This window comes from Epinephelus moara, chromosome 6, assembly GCF_006386435.1.
Source record: "Epinephelus moara isolate mb chromosome 6, YSFRI_EMoa_1.0, whole genome shotgun sequence".
Classification (NCBI taxonomy): domain Eukaryota; kingdom Metazoa; phylum Chordata; class Actinopteri; order Perciformes; family Serranidae; genus Epinephelus; species Epinephelus moara.
This window is the reverse complement of record NC_065511.1, coordinates 33812076-33832591: the sequence shown is the minus strand read 5'-3', so window position 1 is coordinate 33832591 and position 20516 is coordinate 33812076. Positions and strand designations below refer to the sequence as shown.

Below are 20516 nucleotides of genomic sequence, written 5' to 3'. Positions count from 1 at the left end.
TTTAAACAGCTGACAGGGAGACGTGAACTGTCCTTTAACTTTTTAAGTATGATAAAGGCGATGTGCTGAAACACATCTGACGTGTGCTTAAAAACAAAAGTGTCTGCTCAGTTACTATGACCTTTATTCTCTGAATACAACTCATGATAACAAAACATAAAACATCAACACAGGGTCTGTACGTCGTCGCGACAACATCATCCCACCACGTTTCCATGGAGACAGTATATTTAATATCCTGATTGGTCCGTGGGTTGCCATGAAAGGCTGCAGTCATTGCCCAGGTGAATTCACCTGGTGAAGGAACGAACGTGTCTGCCCCTGCCACCTCCGCTCCCTCCCCCACCACTGAATTTGCTCCCCTGAGATCCTCTGCCTCCTCCACCTCCCCCACCGCCTCCTCCAGCGCTGCCGCCCCCTCCTCCCCCGCTGAGCCATGACAGTCCAGCGCCTCCTCTTCCCCGCGGGGCTCGGTCCCGTGGAGCCAGCCTATATGCGCCTGGCAACAGAGAAGAGGACATTTTGAGTTCAGTGTTTAGAGATTTAAAGTGCAAAATAAAGTTCCGTGTGTGTGTGGGTGGAGGCTTCATACTTGCTGGGGGTTGTCTGGAGGGCAGCGGTCCACGTGTGAAGTTGCTCTGGCCTCCGCGAGGTTCGCTGTAGGTTCCTCTGTGAGTGACAGCTGGAACTTGGCCACTCCATGATGAACCACGGCCTCCTTCTCTGCGTGTGTAGTTACCTACAGAACCAATACAGAGGATTTAGCTCCCTCTACTGGCCAAAAATGGCTCTGACCTGCAGTATGGCCAAATTCAAAACTACCACTAATTACTGACCAGTATGTCAATGGTTTGTCAAAAAGAGAATATGGTGGGTGCCTACCCAAAAATCACACATGATGTCGTCAGCACTTGCAAACAATTATGTAATACTTTCAATGATGCATGGCAGCAGGGGAAAGTGGACACATTTCAGCCCTTGGCTTTCCTTAACATGCTGCATCAGTTCAGTACAGCATAATGAGTCCAGGGCTGAAATGTGTCCGCTTTCTCCTGCTGCCGTGCATCAGTACGAGTTTTTGTGCCATTACCCACGGCGCTGTCACACAAATGAGTTGCATTATGAAAGATCAGTATCTGTCAGCATCAAAATCTGAGCTGAGCTGAGGCTTCAAGTCCTTTAACTACACTGATTGAGCAGATCATAAACACAGGTTTTTATCAAAATCAGCTGTGTGTGTCTCTGTACCTACCGGAGAGCAGTACACCTTTGGGTTGTGGTGGAGTGAAAAATCGTGTCTGGCTGTGGAAGGTGCCTCTGCCTCTGTTGCCAGTGAACAGTCCTCTGGTGGGGGGTTTGGGGGAGTTCTTTGGGGGCCGTTTGGGAGGCAAAAGTCCAAGGGGAGTTGTAATGTCTTTAAACTCCGCCGCCACAAAATCATCCACGTGCATACTGGGAGGACGGGAGGTGTTCTGTTTGCGCTGGCGAAAGATATCGTGGGGTCGGTTGAGATTCTGTCCAAACCCTCCTCGACCTCCGCGGCCACGAGGTGCAGCCATGATGTGGGCTCTCTTTGCAGGCTCAATGTAGTCTGATTTACCGCTGCAGAGACGAACAGGAGATAACATTCAGTCAGTTGATTTAAAAAAGATTCAAGGTCAACGTTCTCTGCAAAGACTAACAGAACAAATATGACAAATTTAAAATGCAACCAAACACTGCTAATGTACCTTGATGTAATGAAGGTCTCGTGCTTGTGTTTGCCCAGTCGGAAGCCTTTTGGAGCCTTAGTGTGACCAGGAGAGGAGGGCTCGGACAGGAAGGAGCGCTCCAGTTCTGCCTTCAGGTCCAGTTCTGGACAACACTCCTGAGCCAGACCCACCAGATCCACCTTCACCTGCCCCACAGACAAAGTCACAATCATTGACAAAGTGTCCATTAATATAAAGACTACAGGCTGACATATTTTTTGGAAACGCGTGGGTCATGGGATTCCTGTGGAAAATGGCCAGAACTAACAACTAATGGAAGACTTTTGAAGCATTTATTTTTTCATTTTCAAAAAAAGATGCTTTTCAGTTATATTAAAGGTTGCTTCATACATTTATATGACTGAATTTGTGCTCATTCAAAGATAGTGTAATGACGGACTGAATGACTTTAAAACAGTTTAGTTATTTTTTGTTTCTCTGGCACAAAAATGACAACCACATGCCAGAGTGTTCTGCAGGCGCATGTACACATACACACTAACCATATCGAGATCTGCTTCGATGTCATCAGTTTGGAAGGGAGAGAACCACAGAGTCTTCAGCTGCTCATCCAGAGTTTCAGACAGAATGAACACCGTCCTACAGATAACAAAGCACAGAGGCATGATGTACTTATTGTCATGTTTTCTTTCCTTTCACTGTGTTTCCTTTCACTTTGCACAAAAGCAATGCATGAGTCCATTTTAGTACATCACTTGTAAAAGGTTTAGTTTTAGTTGAGGAGGAAGCTGTAGCGTATACACGTCATGTTGATACCATGTTGTCATTTTAAAAACTACCTCCTTGTGATTGGTGATTGAATGAAGACAAAAAAAATCTTGATCTAAGTCATCTTGTATCATCCAGGGTCCGTACCTGTGATTAAACTGAGCCGCGAGCGTCTCCGGTGGTGGCAGAGTGGGCTCAGTTTCAACTGCAGGAGGTGCATCTGTGGCCGTTTCCAGTGTCTGCCTCAGAACAATCACAGTCTCTAACATCGTCTCCAGTGAATCATCCTCCTTACACAGTTTCTGCAGGCACAGAGTTACAGAGTCAGTTAAATGCCAAGGCAGCATCATCCCTAACTGTGCAAAAATTATACACAGGTGTGCAAAATTTGTACCGTAATCTGTTTCTCTAAAGTAGGGAGTGGATGGGAGTCAGAGTCCTCCCACTGCAGTAGTCCTTTCATCTCGCAGCCTGACAGCAACCGTGGAGAAATGAACGCCGACTCCTCGCCAGACCCCTGGGCCTCATCTACACACTGGATTACAACACAGACAACAATAAAATCCAACTATCACATAATATGTGCAACTCAGCAAGAGGAGTCTTGCATAATTAGCAATTCAGATGCACCTCCCACATGCTTGGGAATTCATACTTGAAGTGGTCGCAAATGTCCAAGTTTAAACCGCTTCCAACAAACATTTTATGATTTCTACAATTACTTTGACAGCATGTACGCTCTCAGTACACATGGCATTAACTTCCGTGTGAAATGTGAAGTAGCTATAAAACCAGGTACTGACCATTGTTTCTGTGTTGACGATCTGTCTGAGGAAGTCAAGCAGAGCTGAGAGCAGATCTGCTGAGTCCTTGTTGAAGGCAAACACCAACCTCTTCAACAGCGTGTACAGACCACCACCATGTTTCTTCAGACCACTGAAACAAAGATAAAGCGGCATCAATGTCTTGTTTGATACAGAAAAGGCCGACAGGAGGAGGAGAACTGATCATAAAGGGAGGCAGTCGTAATGCCAAGAGACAGAAAGAGAGCATTTACACTTTGAGGTGGAAGAGTCCATAGTCGTGCTCAGTGAGGAATGTCAGAGTCCTGATACAGGTGAGGAGGAGTGGAACACTGCTCTCTGAATTCCCCAAAACCTCCAACAAGGCGTTGCACACTGATGTCATCATCTCTCGCCCTGGGAGTGCATTGGCCAGCTGCTCGGCCTCTGACACACAGGTCTCACCAGGTGGAGAAACCACCAGAGAAATGTCCTGGTGAAAATGGAAATTCATATTTTTTAGGCTGTGTTCTTTACCTCGTTTGCCCCTATAAGAAATATATCAGTGATTCTGGGCCTCAGAGTGCCACCTGGTGGTACATGGAGGTACTGCCAATTGGTTAGATAAGATTAAAAATGCTGGTAATTTACTATGCTAGTTATTTTCATATGTACTTGGGAATTCACATAAATAATCAACAGCAAATTAAAATACAGAATTTCAATGACAAGTTACGTTTGAATGTCACCCTGTTAATCACTACACATCGTGTGGTAGGGACAAACATGTTTTGCCACTGTCGGCTTGCTAATGTTCCCTCAGATGAAGTGACATGAAATGGATTAAAAGCGAGTGGTGAGGAAATATGACCCTGAATGCATTCAATTTGGAGTCCTAATTTATTTTAGAAACAACACATATTTAGAGCTGTTTATTTTTCTTCTTTTTTCATGTTATGTTTTTTGAGGCACTTGGACATTTTTAACAGAAGTGAGTTCGAAAGGTATAGTTTGGATCTATTGGGGTGGGATTGTGTGGGCTACTTATCCATAGTTGGTGTACTACCTACAGTAGAGGGTATTGGTGGTTGGCACACATCTAGTTTGGAGAAGCGCCAGGAGTACTAACACGGAAGCTACGCAATGTACAGCTGTGGACTCTTGCTCCAGACTCCATTGACAAAAACACCAATCTTGGCTTCCTGAACATGGGATCTAGCTAGTTAGTGTTGCTGTGTGACTTTGGTGAATCCAAATTAACCATTTAAAACTCCAAAGTCACACAATACCACATACTAATTGATTGAGGCAGCGGAAGACCAGCAGCTCCCATGTTCAGCAATGTTAACTCACTGTTTTTCTCGATGGAGTCTGGCTTTGAAGACAGTGATATATGGGCTTTAGTTCCCCAATGGAAATTGTTGTGGAAAATATTATAAAAACAGTGACACTTAAACTGATACTGATATTTTTAGGTGGCTAAAATACGTTACATTGCTGCCCTGTCCACAGCAGTACATTTCTTAGCGTCCATGTCTGGCTCCAGCCTGCTTCTCCACACTGGAGGCGTGCCGACTGACATCTACTGTAGGTAATACACTGACTTTGGATAAGTACCTCATACAAACCCACTTGAAAAGATCCAAACTTTCCCTTCAAGTCATAAAAGGTTGAGAACTCCTGCACTGTACTGTACTACTTACCTGGTCACACAGTGACTGTAATATTGTCCCGACTATTTCGCTGCACTGCTGCTGCTGTAAGGAGTGGTCAGCTGGAGGAACCAACAGAGACAGCAGCAAGGGGAACAGATCGGCCAGCTGTTCATCCCCAGACACAGACCCAGACAGCAGGTGCAGTGCTGCGCTCTTACAAGATTTCTGTGACACCAGAGCGTCCATCAAGGACAGCAGACGCAGGACCTGGCCCCAGCACACGCCTTTCCCCTCCGCCCTGCAGTTAGCACATTGCATACACTTAAAACACAATTCACAGCATACACACAAACAACTGAATGTGTGTGTTTTTTCACTCACGGCTGCAGCTCCTCCAGCAGCAGTTCCAGCGGCATCTTCATGATGAGTGTCGCAGTGGGTGAAGACAGGTCTGCCAGCTGAACACACATTCTCCTCAGCATGGCCAGGAGAGGAGGGCAGCTGGTGGCACACACACACCTCAACGCCTCGGAAAACACTTTCCACTGCGCCCGTATGTGCATGCTCCACAGCTTCCTTGTGTTTAAGGCTACGGCCACATCTTGGACCGATATCACCTATGGAGCCAATTTAAGGTCTATTAACATGAGTGTGTTCATAATTTGTAATCATCAGAGGGTGAAGGGAAGTACAGGACAGACGGGTGACCAGTAGGATAGACAGTTACCTGAGTGCTCTGCATTGGCAGTGGAAGAGGCAGGAGTTCAGACAGCAACGTCAGACCAGAGAACAGACCTTCAGGAGCTTTTAGCAGTGAGCTCAAAACCTCCTTTAGCATCAGAGACCAAGTGTTGCTGGCCAGAGTCTCCTCTGTATGAGTCACCTGCACCAAAACACACAGACACACACACACACACACACACACACACACACAGACTCAGAATAATGATGACTAATAACACTTTGTGCACAATATTTCTTGGCCTTAACAAACATGCCTACTTTCTTGCTCATTCACACACCTCTTCATTAACACCCTGCGTGAAGGTGAGCAGTACATCAACGATAAGTGCCTGCACTCTTGTCTCCTCTCCGTCTAGACGTCCAGACGCGGGGATGGAGCACACTATCATGTGGAGCGACACCAACACGCTGGCCACGCGCGTGTCCCTGAATTGGAAAGCTCCCCCACGCAGCAGCTCCATCAGCATGGTGCGCAGCAACCGCAGTGTGCTGATACATATACTGAGGATCATGCAGCGCTGGGGCGTGGGGCCCATGTGTCCGTGTACACGCCATGGCTGCAGCAACACGCTGCACAGCTTCTGTAGGACACGCACACACGTATCCAGACCCTCACCGGAGAACAGTTGGACCCCTGCAAGACTCCACTTAAGATCCCTCTGCTGACCTGTAGAAAGAAGACATTGTGATGAATGTGTCCAATATTGAACAACAGCTCCCACTTCTATAACAGCTGACATTAACAAACACGGTAACCAGTTTTACAGCTTAAAGGTACCCTGTGGAGTTTTTGACCACTTGTAACTATGAGCACAGATTCTTGCTAATGGTCTCCTGCTATTCCATTGATCTACAGGTGGTGATAACACTATGAAATACAGCAATGCGCCAGCAAAAGCAGGGAGGAGGACATCTGCAAGCTTGTAATTGTGGATATAAACAATGCAAGATTTAAAATACTTATAAATCGTCTTCTCAAATGTTTTATGAGACAGGAAATCTATTAAACAGGTTTGTTACACACAATGTGCTTTGGTGAATTACACACAAAAGGACACCTCTACAGGAACAGTGTGTAGGATTTAGTGACATTTAGCAGCGAGGACTGCAGATTGGGAGAAACTTTGACCCATGCTTACCAACATTTTTGAGAAAGGAAATTGGGGACACAGATGGTGAGGTGGAAGCCTGATTGTAGAAACTGCTAGATATTTTTGTTGCATGTCATTTTAGGCTTTGTCTGTACGTACATGTTTACTATGGGTCCTACCCACTGTTTTATAAACGAGACCCCCGGTAAAGACAGTGAATAAAGCAGTTTCACCCTAAAAATAAGTGATTCTCCAACAAAGTTCAGCTCGTCCCAGGCAGGCTACCTGCACCTGCTAGTCTGTGCTCAATTTTTCTCTCTGATAACTTAAGATCCAGACGTTCAAGAGGTGTTTCATTGGGAGCCAAATTATTCACAGAGGTGTCCTCCTCCCAAAAACAAACAGACCAGGGGTCTCATGTATAAAACAATGCGTAGGATCCATACTAAAAATGTACTTACAGGCAAAAGCCAAAAATGGTGTGCGCCGAAAGATATCCAACAATTTTTACAATCAGGCTTCCACCTCACTATCTGCGTCACCAATTTCCCATCTCCAAAATGTTCCTAAGCATGGGTCAAAGTTTCTCCCATCAATTCTGTTTTTGTAAATCACAACTTCGCGTGGGAGGTGGCGTACGCCTCTTTGAGGCTTGCTTTGTGCATACGCAGTGTTTATAAATGAGACTCCAGGTGAGTTAAAGCTGTAAAAACAATGAATAAGACAATTTCATGTTTAAAAATGGTGTTCTGTGGCTGCTAATTGCAGAGGGGCTGCTAACTATGGTGGCCAATGTAAAAACAAAAATGGCCGTATCTAGAGACAGTGTTCGGTTTGGGCTACTGTAGAAAAATGGCGGTGCAATAAGATGGACCATGTGGACGGAACTTGCTCCCTATGTAGATATAAACGACTCATTCTAAGGTAACAAAAACACAACAGTTCTTATTTTCAGGTGATTATACACTAAAGAAAACGTACTTCTTATATTATATTCCATTTCTGCCAATAGAGCCCCCTAAATCCTACACACTGGACCTTTAATATTCAAAAAATTAAACAAAAATCATGTTTAGTGTCTTTACCCTCTACAGCAGGTGGAGCGGAGGCAATGTGACAAAGGACCCTGAGAGCAGTGACCAGTCCAGCTCCCTCAGCGGTCAAAACATTTTCCACATTCTGAAGTCAAGAGAGGACACATGTTTAAAATGAAACATAGTGCTGATATTTGCATACAGCCTTGACTCAAACATGCTATAGTGCAGTTACATGTGTGAGCAGTTCAGACTTGTCGGTGACATTCCAAGGAGATAAAGTGTTTATCTGACGCTTAACGCTACAAAATTAGATGAAAAACATATAGTTGAGTGTGTGACTTAAAATAAAAAACTGTACTCTCAGAGTCCCGGTGGAATAGGGTAGGGTGAGAGATCTTGATTTCTTCACTAAAAGAGTGAATGGATTCACTGAATTAAATGTTATCGACAAATCATTGGCAGCTGCCCAAACACAACCAGCTCCAACTGAAGAGATTTATCACTCAATGCATTAACAGGACTCAGAAGTTATTAGGAGTGTCTGCGGGGTGATATAAAGAGATGAAAGCTCACACAGTTAATGAAAATGAAAATGTAGTGAAATATTGCTTTACTTCAGCAGTGCATATCGTGAGGGACAGATCCGTACCTGTTTGATGTAGTCTATGAGGGTGGGAATGCTGCCAATCTCAAAGCGGACTTTTTCCAGAGGCTCCAGCCATTTGCTGAGCTCTGAAGCACAGAGAAAGAACAAAATATTAACAATAAAAAATAAAAACACACCTACCAACAAGTCTAACATATGACATGACAATTTACAGGGTTCCCACATATTTTTACCCATGATTTTTCAAAACATTTCCATTCATTTTACATTATGTTTCATCCGATTTCCATGACTTTAAGTGGTTTGAAATGGGTGGGCTTATAGTGCGATACAGCCATACATTATTAAACATGCTCGTCGCAGGTATCTGTGGATAAGCAAACTGCTAGCGCTTGCTTACTTTACTTGCTCATCAGATATTGTTGCCACCAACTAGCTGCATATAAGACCAAACTGGCAACAAAACATCAAGGAAGAAAACAGAAGATACTTTAGATGTCAATGCCATTTGATGTGTTTGGATTATAATTTTGACAAGTTTGTATGCATCTAGTTCTTGTTAAACAAACATTTGTTTTATAGACATGTCTGACAGTTCATTTGTGACCTTGTCTGAACCTGGGAGTTCAATATACCTTGATAAATAAAGGTTGTCCCTTCAGGCTTCCCCATCCAAGTGCATGAATGACCCGACATACTGGCTGGATATAATTTATAAGTAATATTTACCCTGCAACTTGGCATTCAGGTCATCAGCCTTGGCTATGGTGAGTAGTGGGGCAGCAAATTGTTCCATCATCCGCAGTTCATTAGAGGTCTGTACCACTAGTAACACCAGCATGCAGGCGTAGTTATATGTCACTGCTTTGCGAGCTTTTGCCTCACTACAAGAGAAGAAGACAAAAAAGTGAAAACATACCCAGAAATCACTGCACAGGTGCCTGAAATAAAACCAAATCATACAGAAAGAGACACGCAGAGAAGGAGAAGACGGCTGCTGTACCCCTGTCCGTCCTTGCTGTGGTGCTGAAGCAGTGTGACCAGACACGACAGGTTGTTATCCAGGCTGAAAACATGGGCCACAGCACTGCGACCAGTCTGTGTGAAGGTCATCAGGTAGAGCGCATGGAGCATGCCCAGTACCTCCGGGTTGTCACCTTCCTCTAACCCAGCTCCTCCGTCTCCTCCCATGGCCACATGGCTCATGAGCTCTGACACGCCCTGCAGAGCATGCAGCGCCTGCATTAGCCACACACCGAAGCCCTCTTCACCAAACCCTGGCCCTGTGACACCCCCCTCGCCCCCTGTAATGGCGGTCTCCTCGCTCTCAGCTTCTGCCATCGATGCCAGGAGACGCAGCAGCAGATTCGCGGGAGTGGGCTGGGCGAGAAGGAAGAGCAGGCCTGACTGGGTGAGCGACAGGAAACGTAGGAGCTCTCTAACAGCTTGGGTGACACCGAGGTGACCGGCCGCCGCTGCCGCTGACAACACCGCTGCTGTGCTCTCCAGGAAATGGCACGCATGCATATACCTGAGAAGTGCATAATAACAAATCCAATCAAAGACTCACAACCACATATAACTTTATATCTGAGTGTCTGGACTGTGTGAGGTTTGAGGTCACGTGTGTTTAAATGTGTACCTATACAGAGTCGGGTATGGATCGTCCCTCTCCTGGGGTCCTGTTACTCTTGCAGTCGTTGGAAAGGCTTTCCCAGGTGGCTGCACCATGCAGTGAGGGGCTGTTTCTAACAGGTGATGTAACTCTTCCAAAACTCCCGCCAGCCTATCAAGCTCTGCCTCGCTCACAGGGGAGGAGTTGATGGATGGTTCCTCCTCCATGGGGCTCTCAGCCTCTTCCATCTCCTCCTGAGATTGACAGTCAGTCAACGATTATCATGAAAAATGCACTTTGAAGTCTTTGAAGTTAGTAACATATGTGTGTGTGTGTGTGTGTGTGTGTGTGTGTGTGTGTGTGTGTGTGTGTGTGTGTGTGTGTGTCTACCTGCTGTGGTTCACTCAGTGCTGCTGCTGCACGCTGCAGGTCGACCAGTACCTCATACATGTGACTTTTCTGTAATATGGCGTTGCCAGCTGTAATGACCCTCACTGTCTCTTCACGCAGGAACAGCTGGACTAAACGCTATAAGGACATACAGCTTAGTGTCAGATAGTAATGAGGCAAAAATTCACCATGTTGTTCAACTAGTGAGTGTTTCTGAGGGTGTTTTGTAAATGTAAAAGGTGGGCATAAATGTAGCAATAGTTATGCATTTTAAAACAAAAACACATTAGTTGGGATTTAGCCTAGACCTGGCATCTCTGCTAAAGAAAAAAGTATAAAACAAAGTGTTGACAGAAAGAACATTTGAAAGTTTGTATACTTTATTATGCTAACCTGATAACCACTCTTCTCTGATTCTCCTGCATGCAGGAAAGCCTCTGCACCAGCAGGAGCGCTGGTCAGAGCACCGAGCGCTTTCAGGATACTCAGCTTCAGTGTAGAGGAGACATGGTCGGCTTGGATCAGCTCCAGCAGCACACCCAGGGCCCCTTCTCGCAGCAGCACTGTGAGGCCCTGTGGGCACTCTGCAAGCTGTGAAGCTAGCTTGGCACCAGCTTTCAACTGTCTGAGGTTAAGAGCAATGGGTTGTGTGAGAGCAATCTCCATGCTCAGAGCTTGGAGCCCCCATTGGACTAAAACTCCGAGGGGTTCCTCCATCTCACTCTCTCCTTGTTTGACTAAATAAGCCAGCCCTTTGGCCAGTAGTGCAGGTGCCTCCTCCAGAGCAGTGACCCAGCGAGCATCTCTGTCATCTCCAATACTAGCTAGGAGCTCTTTAAGCTGGGCAACAGCCTCAGCTTCCTCTCCACCTGCTGGTTCTTCTGTTCCACCAGGGTCTCTGGGTTCCTCCACACTGGCCTTCTCAAACTGGGTATCAAAGCGAGTCTTGTATGGAGGAGTGAAGTAGAGCAGGGGCCTGAGTTCTCGCTCATATGGGTCATACTGGACTGGTGGGACAGATGCCAGGTCCTCAGGAGTGTAGTCCATGTCAAATGTGGGCAACTTGAAGCTACCGTTATCCAGATCATCCTCATCGCTGGAAATCTGCTCATAGCCGTCATCACCTGGAAGATTGGGAGGGATGAAAGAGAGAGAAATTTGACAAAAGTTAATGTTTGAATCGTTCAACCATTGTTAAAATATGTGTGGAAAAAAACGAATGAAAATGGGGAGGCCAGCAACTTCTACATATTCCCTTGATCATTCACAAAATCATACACAGACAAACCTACTCACACACGGCGCCTCACTGCAAACATGCTGGGTTAGTTTGACATGCAGGATGTGACTACAGCACAAGCATCAGCCATGGCTGTGACAATGATCTCCACATGACAGCTTATGCATGTTGATCATAAGCCTTCAAAGCAGCTTGGGGGAAAGGCTAGTTGAGAGTTTGCAGCGCCTGGCGGTTGTAGATGGAGGCAGCATGCCACAGCACACACTCTCTCCAACTGTCACTCAGTCCCAAATGGACCCTGCTCCTGTGGCCCCCGGGGGAGTCTGACGAGTTTGCAGTACCAAGGGGTTCAGGGCCGGGCATCCATTTGGGATTGCAGACTATCCTACTCTCACAAATTAACTCCCCTACCTTCCTCCATCTCCTCTTCCTCGTCCTCACCCTCATCTTCCTCCTCCTCTTCTTCCTCCTCTTCGGGAATGCTCCCCTCAGTCCGCGCATCTTCTTCCTCCTCTTGCTCCTCCTCATCCTCCTCCTCATCGCCTTCTTCCTCTTGTTCAGCATCTGAGTATGTTTCATCAGCTGGCAGTGATCTTTCAGGAGACACGGCCTCCAGGTAGTCGTCACGGCCCTCACATGGCTCCTCTTTGACCACGCCCACTGTAAATGTCACAAGACAGACCGTAGGGCACAATGTTAGGCGAGCATCCCCACAGGGCACACATAAACATGCAAACTATACATTTTTCTACACAAGAGGCCTACTTAGGCAAAACAGCTTAAGGATCATACCTGCCGTTTTGGATGTTCTTACACAACGCTTTTGCTGTACATTAATGTCAGCCACTGTCAGAAGGATAACACTTTTCATATATGTTTTAGCGACTGGCAGGCAGCCACTGCTTTTCATTAATTTCAGTACATTGTGAGAATCAGCATGCAGAGACTTGCTCAGGAACGCATTATCATGAACATTATGTGCCCTTCACTTGTACAAGAACACTTAGTTTTCAAATACACTTAAAACACGGCAGGGATTTGCATCTCCGGCTACCTGCTTGAAGGTGTGTCTTCAACTGATAACGCGCTTGTCGTGAGTCGATGACATTTTAAAGCAGCAGGCTGATCCACGGCTTTAAGGTCGTTATTTGGCTTCGAGTGTTTTTCCATCACACAGCACAGCAGGTAAAATAAGTTCACCTGCAGTAGGTGAGCTATTTGCAGAGGTGCAGTGAGAGCCTGTGGTCTGCAACTCTTCTGTTTCTACTTGTACTCTTCCTTCCTGCAGTATTAGTAGGCTTGTTTTTATTGAGAAATACCTGGTAACAAAGTCTGGCTAATTTCGTGACGAACACATTTTACTTCTTTTATATTTTTCAAAATAAAAGTCCTGTTATTTGACATTTAAAGCTTTTATTGTGAAGCAGCAACCTAAGGAAATGTTTTCATCCGCAGTAAGTTACATGACTCCTGTACAGCTGAAAGCGAACATCAAACACTAAAATAAAGCAGATGTCTAAAGTACAAACAGGGACGCAGTCCTCAGAGCTGAAAACACAAAGACTTTTAAAACTTCTTTCTGTCTGGTCTCCCGCAGAGAAATAAGACGCATCTGCAACCCACGGTTGTTTAAGGGGGAGAATGGGGGATTATCGGGGAGCTGCAGTCGATGGGACATCACTGCTACCCACTTGGAGGTGGTATGGTATTCTTTTGGCCCCGACTCGGGAGATGGTCCATCTCGGGCACCACTTGGTGTGTCTAGAAGGCAAACTCAGCGCAGCCAAAAGTGCCAATGGAAAAGCCCTATTACAACTGAATCACCATGCAATGATAAGGTTACTGCGAAAAATACAGGACGAGCAAGGTTCATCTCTGTGTGTTCATTTTCTTATTCCACTGAGCTAGAAGCCTGCTGTGATTGCATCAGTGTAACTGACGGTGAAAACACTGGCAACCCTCCGAGATTAACTGCCACATAACAGGGATGTTAAATGATTGTTGTTACGAGGTTATTCCATTGTTATTGCTTAGAAACGCTGCCCGACATGTATGTTATATGTCACACTAAAGGCTGACACTGTTGTATTAGACGTCACACTTTTGCCTCTAGGATGCCGTAAGGCTATCTGAAATCATCATCATCTGAAAATGTGTTTGGTTCTGAATAAAAAATAAAAGCCGGAGTAATGAAGGGTGTTAGCTGCAGCCCTGTCATAGGATCTACAGTCACTTCGCTGTTCTCTGCTACTAACAAAGACAACAAGAGTCGCCATCGTCATGCTAAAACCTTTTTTATATGTATTGTTTAATAAAAACTGTAAATTTTATGCCCTCGATGTAAATTGGTACTGATAATGGTATTGAATATCGACATTTTTTCAAGGTATTGTATCAAAGTTAGAAGTTCCAGTACCTTGAAAACAGTATGTGACAGCAGAGTACAGATCTGCAGTTCTCACCTGTCACTGGGACCTGCTCTTCATCATCATCATCTGGGGGCGGAGGCCCAGGAGGAGTACGGGGCCCTCTGGGTGCTGGTCTGGGTGGGCTGCCATTGTACTGGTCATCTTTTTCCCACTCTAAGAAAACAAACCGTACAATAGATTGACAGTATAATAAGCAAGTGATGGAAAAAAAGGAGATAACCTGGTCACTGGATGTTTCAGTTTCAAGAGGTGGGTGTGAAGGAGAGCGAATTCGCCAGTTTCGTTTTAATGATGCGCACCTTGTTTAATGATCCGCTTGGGCCCACTTGGCTGTTGAGGGGGTGGGGGTGGAGGAGGAGGGGGCGAGGCTTGGTCATGTCCATGTGAGCGCTCTGCTGTCCCGTACACTGCTATCGTCAGACTGGTGTACCAGCCACGTAGCACCAGGCCGTCAGTGTTCACCTGAACGCACAAACCCCATTTAATTATTCACAAAACAACATAAAAAAAAACAATGATCTTATTTGTGGATTATTATTATTATTTACCTTTCCACTGGGTCTGAACACGATGGACTTGTTCTCATCATATTCCAGACTGAGGACAGAGAGAAAGACAGGGCAGATTAAAACATCAGCTCAAATATACACCAAGGCTGAACGATTCTCGAACTCGTGTATGTTTGCTCATCATATTAGAGATTTTAGTGTAGAAAAATAGCGTGTGAATGCAACAAAGCTAAGCAGCAATCTGTTAAGTCCTAGATAAACCTCTTTCCAAACAGCAGAAAATTGCTTTGTAATTATGTCTGAAAACCACTCCGTCATCATGCCATACATCCTTATCTTTTTCTCCTACGCTCTGTATTGCCCAATGGCCAACAAAGAGCATAACCTTTAAAGAGAAATGGCTTATTCAGGTTTCACTATGGTAAATGTAAAACTTTTAGAGGAAGCTGAATATAATGTGTTTTAAGACACTTAAAGACCTGCAGATACTTTGAGCAGAATTATGTTTTTCCCCTTCTAATTTAGTCTTTTCTTGTGACTTACAAGCACCTTGTTCTTTTACTGCTGTTTATGTGTATGTATGTTACGTGGCAATATTGTATCAACCATGGATGCCAAGTATGGATATTTGTTATTGTAAAACTTATTTATATTGCATGTACAAAATAAACATTTCTGCCTTCTAGAATAATAAAATTAGTTTCTTTTTTTAGTCAACGAGATACATTTTGCTGTAATAAAAATGGCTGAAGTGAGATGAACAGACTGAAACTTTATCTTGTTAGATAAAACAGGTGCTGCTTTAAGTCAAAGTCTCACTGATTGTCACACATCTGAGTGTAAGTCAAAGTCTCACTGATTGTCACACATCTGAGTGTGTGAAATTTGTTCTCCGCATTTGACCCAACCCCTGAGGGAGCGGTGAGCAACAGCGGTGCCGCGCTCGGGAATCATGTGGTGATATAACCCCCCAATTCCAGCCCCTGATGCTGAGTGCCAAGCAGGGAGGCAATGGGTCCCATTTTTATAGTCTTTGGTATGACCCGGCCGGGGATCGAACCCACGACCTCCAAGTCTCAGGGCGGACACTCTACCACTAGGCCATAATTTGCATTTGACAAAAGGTAATAAATCACAACATATCAAAATATACATTATCGCAATACTCAGCATAACGCAAAACATAATGCTGTATCCTGACTTAATTATCGTGACATCATACTGTGGAGCCTCCGGTGCTTCGCACATATTTTAACACTCTGTTTAACCCACTTCCCATCAACAGGAAGTGGGCGCCATATGGTTTTCCTGGATTATAAAACTGAGATCAAACAGTAAAACTAAGCCGTGCCGATCAAATTTCAATCAGATTCAGTTACTGTGTTGCCTGTTTGATTTAAGAAACACGTTTTAGCTTAGTGTTTGACCGTAATTCAAGATCATTCGTTACCAGCCAGCCACACTTTCTTTTTTGGACGGGCAACTCGTATTACGTCACCTACCAGCAGGAGCATTAATTGGGCCGGTGTGGCACAGTACATTCTGGTATTTGAGGATTTTCTACCTCTTGAGCAAAAGCAAATGCCACAGCTCTTTTTCTCTGTTTTCTCTGGTCACGTAGCACCAATTTTTAAAGAATTTGCGTCTTTTTACTGCATAGACAACCTGATTTTATTAAAGACCATTTTGCCAGCACTGGAACCTCTAAAAATTATTCAGATAAAATAATCTGAGAGGAAAGATTCAGTGTTACATTGAACTGGTCACACTGCACTGGCAGAATGCAAATGGTCCCAAGCAGACATATCTGAGTTTTATTGGGTCACAAATCAAAAGGTTGGGAGCCACTAGTCCTAATCAAACATCATGTAACTGTCATGGATTGGGTGCAATCAGGACCAGGAGGCTTTGCAACATGGTAGATAACACACCTATACTGTCATATTTCATGTCACAAAAAGGCAAAATGTCATGAAAAACTCATCTTGTAAAAAACAGTATTATCGGGGTTATCTGGATCACCCAGATCCTGATTATCACCTCAGCTGACAAAAGGATTCTTGTGTCAAAGACATGTCGGTAAAATTTGTCTTTGACATTTAGAAGATACTTTAATAGCAAACAGACAGGTAAAAGATCTACTCCAAACTTTCCCAGCAGAGATAATAACTCGGGTGTGTCGTATTTATAGTTTTAAACAACCCTTACACAATGGAAGACTCTAAATACAAGTTCACGCTGTGCTGCTGCTGTGCACACTTCAGTTGTTATGACAGTGCAATAAAAAGGTTGGACTCAATCATTCCACTATTCATCTATTCCATCGGCACCTCTTAGTTTTTGCGTCACTTTCAGCTACTGTGTGGGTAGGGTTGAGTTTCTGGACAGACCTGTTGGCCAGCATAGGAACAAAGGGACTTGAATAAGGGTGGGTGCACAGACATAAACACACCCACCCCTCCAGCCTGTGAGAACAGGGCTCAGATGCTACCATGACTGGTTCTACAGGTGAGACAGACACCTGCATGTTAAGCACTTTTGAGATTTGACCAGGTTAAGAAGAGATAAAGGAAAGTCTCGGAGCAAACCCAAAACAAAACGAGAGTGATTCTGACCTGCCCAGTCTGTGGAACACGGGGTTGTTGGGTTTGGTGACATTATTAAAGAACAGCTCCAACTGGAAGGCGTGAGGAGATGTCTCCCTGGAAACACAGAAACACACACATGCACATTACTATGGCAGTCAGGTCCTGATTCAGTCCTGTTCTATACAGCAGGTTTTACTGATTATTACATTATACATCAACACAGGAGTGGGCATTATGACAGTATAGACTCAGCGGCCATTTTGTTAGGTACACTTATACAATCTATCCCAATTCAATACAACAGGTCTGCCATAAATTCAACTTTTTTTAAGTCTATAATGTTCTGTTTTTGTTGATACTGTTTGACATGTGTCAACTGAATTACAAGTCTATTGTTGTGGTATAATTTAAAGGTTTAAATTTTAAAGTTCTGCAATGACAGCACCACGTATTTACGCTATGCTACAAACAGCAGCGGTGCTACAAGGTGCTAAGTGTCAATTCTGTGTTGAGCGATGCCCGTTTTTTCCCCCTGTGCACCAAGAGTTGAAAAATGCTCAGCGCCAGGTAAAACGCTGTACTTGTCATTTTCACATTGTCACATTTGACCCAGCTGTTCATTCACAGTGGAGGAGGGACAAATACCATGAAGACCAAACGTCACATCTTACATGTACACGTGCTAAACAACAAAAACAATGGAAGGGAAATATGTTAACATACTGTAGGCTACAAAAATTTCCTCTCATGAGCCTACATAGACCGGCGGGTCTGTCATCTCTGCCTACATGCTTTAGCCGTCCATTCATTCATACATTTTTACTGTCGCAGAATTTCTGTATCACAGCAACCAGATGAAACCAAAGCATCTCTGCTGTAAGACGGCATCGTCAAAGCGCTCTCAAGCACGCCCAGCTGGGTGATTCCTGAGGAGTGCCTGGCATTTTCAACCAAGAACAAAAAGCTTTGGTGGACACGGCCCTTTAAAGATAATCACTCATTGGCAATGACAGTCTTAAGTCTTAGGCTCCCATCAAAAATGCTCGTTAAATATGTTTAAAAAGAAAGGTGTCATATGGTGTTGTACTGGACTACATTATATTCAGATGAGGGTTTCTAATTTTTGTCATTTCATACATGATGGACTAGAACATTAGAAGAACCTCCGAATATGATTCAGTCAAGAACAACACCACTATGAACTATGACCTCACTCATAAACACATAATTCAATGAACAGTTGATATGTGATGACAGTGTTATCAAAAACTGAACAATATAATCATTATGATCTGCTCAGGTGTGTGCATTGCTGAGCACTGAGCCCATTCGTTCAGTTAAATTACATCACACATTACCTAACAGGCTCAGCGGGAACCAGGATCCACACAACAATGGAGCTCGGATGTCAAACTACTTTCTTACAGGCACACACATACAGCTCAGGTATCTGCAGCAAACAACCATCGCCAGAGGCGACACATCAGTGGCAATGAGGTTAAGTATTTCCTGCAACCTCCTAATTCTTTTCTCTCTCAATCCAGTGCCAATACCTGGAGTCTGGGTATCTGCTGATACCAAAGAGTATCAATTTCATACTAGTGCTCTCTTTTTCCCAAATTTCAATCTACATATCACATACTGTATCTAGGGCTGCCACGATTAGTCGACTAATCGTGGCAGCCCTAATTGTATCAGTCATTTTGATGTGAGGTAACATGTGGTCAGGGAATGCTGTGGCACTAAAAACAGAGTCAGCAGTGCACTATGAATGAATGAATGAATGAAACCAATAGTGGCAATGCTGAATTTTAATATCAATATAAATATTATTAGCCACATGTAAATTGTAAAATTTGTTTATTAAAAAGAGCTTAAATTAAACAGGAATACTAATACATATATGTGTATGACTGGTGAGGGGGGGGTCAGTGTTAGGAAGTGACCTCATTTATCATCCTTGAAGCCTCAGGGTAGAAGCTCTTTCTGAGCACAATCTATTGTGCATTAAGCCAAACAAGCCACTTTTTGCAGGGTGTTGCAGGGTGTTGCAGGGTGTTGCAGTCATGTTTGGTGCAGCGATGTTCCCCATCAGGATGCTCATGATGGTGAGGTTAAACCCAGAATTACCTCAAGCATCTGGTGAAATAATCTGCCTTGCCAATGACAGAGAAACTGTGTTTACTGCAAATTGGTCATGTGCTTCATAGAGTGTGCATCTGCTTCAACAGTGATACAGATCTGGTGAATCAATTGGTGTGTCCCCTTGACCCACCTAATATTGCGTACACCCTTGTTGTTATGATGGGATGGACAAATTATTTGAAACACCTCTCATAATACAGAACTTGTATACTTTGACAGCACCAAATGAACAGTTAGGTGAATGAACAACTATCTAAAACAGTTTAAACAAAAACTGTATATTATGACCTTCATGAAGGAGGATTTATTGCAGAGTTACTTTATTAGACTGCAATGGCTTTATCCACGTGGACTTACTGTACAGTATGCTAGCCACTGAGTGTTTGAAGGTGTCATGTCACTCTTACCCAAATGCTCTGCTGTCGGGCAAGTTGCTGTGTGCTTTGATTCCTGGAGGAATGACCCGCACCTCTGTGATTAGCACCCCGCAAGGAAACCGCACCACATCCACGTTGGTTAACTGCAGTGCGTTAGACATCATAATTAATACAACCATTTAGATAACAGAATGTCTTCACTTACCATACTAATCACAACTTAATATAAAGACCAGAATGGTCACTTTGGTTGCCTGCTATGAGGTAAACACCGCCAGGTTAAGACTTTACAGTTAGCATTAGCTACTCAGCTAACTAGCAAACAAACTGCGCAAGGATGCAAAAGACAACAGCTGAGTGTCGTTCTCTGATAATGTTGATGGAAATACGTTTGACAAATATTTCCAGGAACATTAGCTGTACATTTAGGCAACACTGTAGTGAAATAAAAGCTGTGAGTTGCAACGTTGTCATAACAATCATTATACTGCTGCTAATGTTAGCCATGTTGACATCGTTAGCTTGGAAGTTTAGCATCATTCTCCAAAACTCTTTATTAAAACCGATTTAAGTATTGAATGCATGTAGCTGTAAAGTAAATATACAACAGGGTGGTAATGTGTCAGAAATATTACCTCCGCACTTTGGTGCTTAAACGTATCTAAAAAAAGAAGCTCCGTTGAGGTGTCCCCCGCCATCGCTTTCTTGCTCGCTGTCCGGCCAGGGGTACACTTCCGGGATAGTGATTACTTCCGGAGCATGATCTACAGCGCGAGCGCTCCTCCGACATGAACACAAACAAATGAATATAGGAAATAGATTTTTTA

General features: G+C 44.2%; 1 protein-coding gene across 2 annotated transcripts; it reads right to left on the bottom strand.

Moving 5' to 3' along the window:
* Nucleotides 1-107: 107 nt before the first annotated feature.
* On the bottom strand, nt 108-20419 carry virma (vir like m6A methyltransferase associated). 2 transcript variants are annotated; one of them, XM_050046055.1, is made up of 27 exons: nt 20325-20419; nt 19720-19832; nt 17195-17281; nt 14619-14667; nt 14370-14532; nt 14104-14223; nt 12053-12301; nt 10795-11525; nt 10402-10539; nt 10039-10265; nt 9400-9927; nt 9126-9280; nt 8439-8521; nt 7838-7931; nt 5940-6328; nt 5645-5800; nt 5299-5534; nt 4966-5215; nt 3538-3755; nt 3284-3416; nt 2875-3015; nt 2628-2782; nt 2255-2351; nt 1731-1897; nt 1253-1602; nt 593-739; nt 108-499 (listed from the first exon to the last, which is right to left on the bottom strand). In XM_050046055.1, the coding sequence occupies exons 1-27, from the start codon at nt 20385-20387 to the stop codon at nt 291-293; spliced, it is 5448 nt and encodes a 1815-aa protein (XP_049902012.1). In that variant the 5' UTR covers nt 20388-20419; the 3' UTR covers nt 108-290. The 2 variants fall into 2 exon arrangements, with proteins under 2 accessions (XP_049902012.1, XP_049902013.1); XM_050046056.1 differs by having other exon boundaries at nt 12083-12301.
* Nucleotides 20420-20516: the final 97 nt, after the last annotated feature.

Bases quoted from the DNA above. Each gene is read 5' to 3' on its own strand.
- virma (XM_050046055.1), bottom strand. From the start codon at position 20,387: ATGGCGGGGGACACCTCAACGGAGCTTCTTTTTTTAGATACGTTTAAG. The intron at 1,898-2,254 runs GTTAGTGTGTAT...TCTGTGGGGCAG, and splicing joins TCGAAGCAGATCTCGATATG to GTGAAGGTGGATCTGGTGGG. The intron at 500-592 runs GTATGAAGCCTC...CTCTGTTGCCAG, and splicing joins CTCCAGACAACCCCCAGCAA to GCGCATATAGGCTGGCTCCA.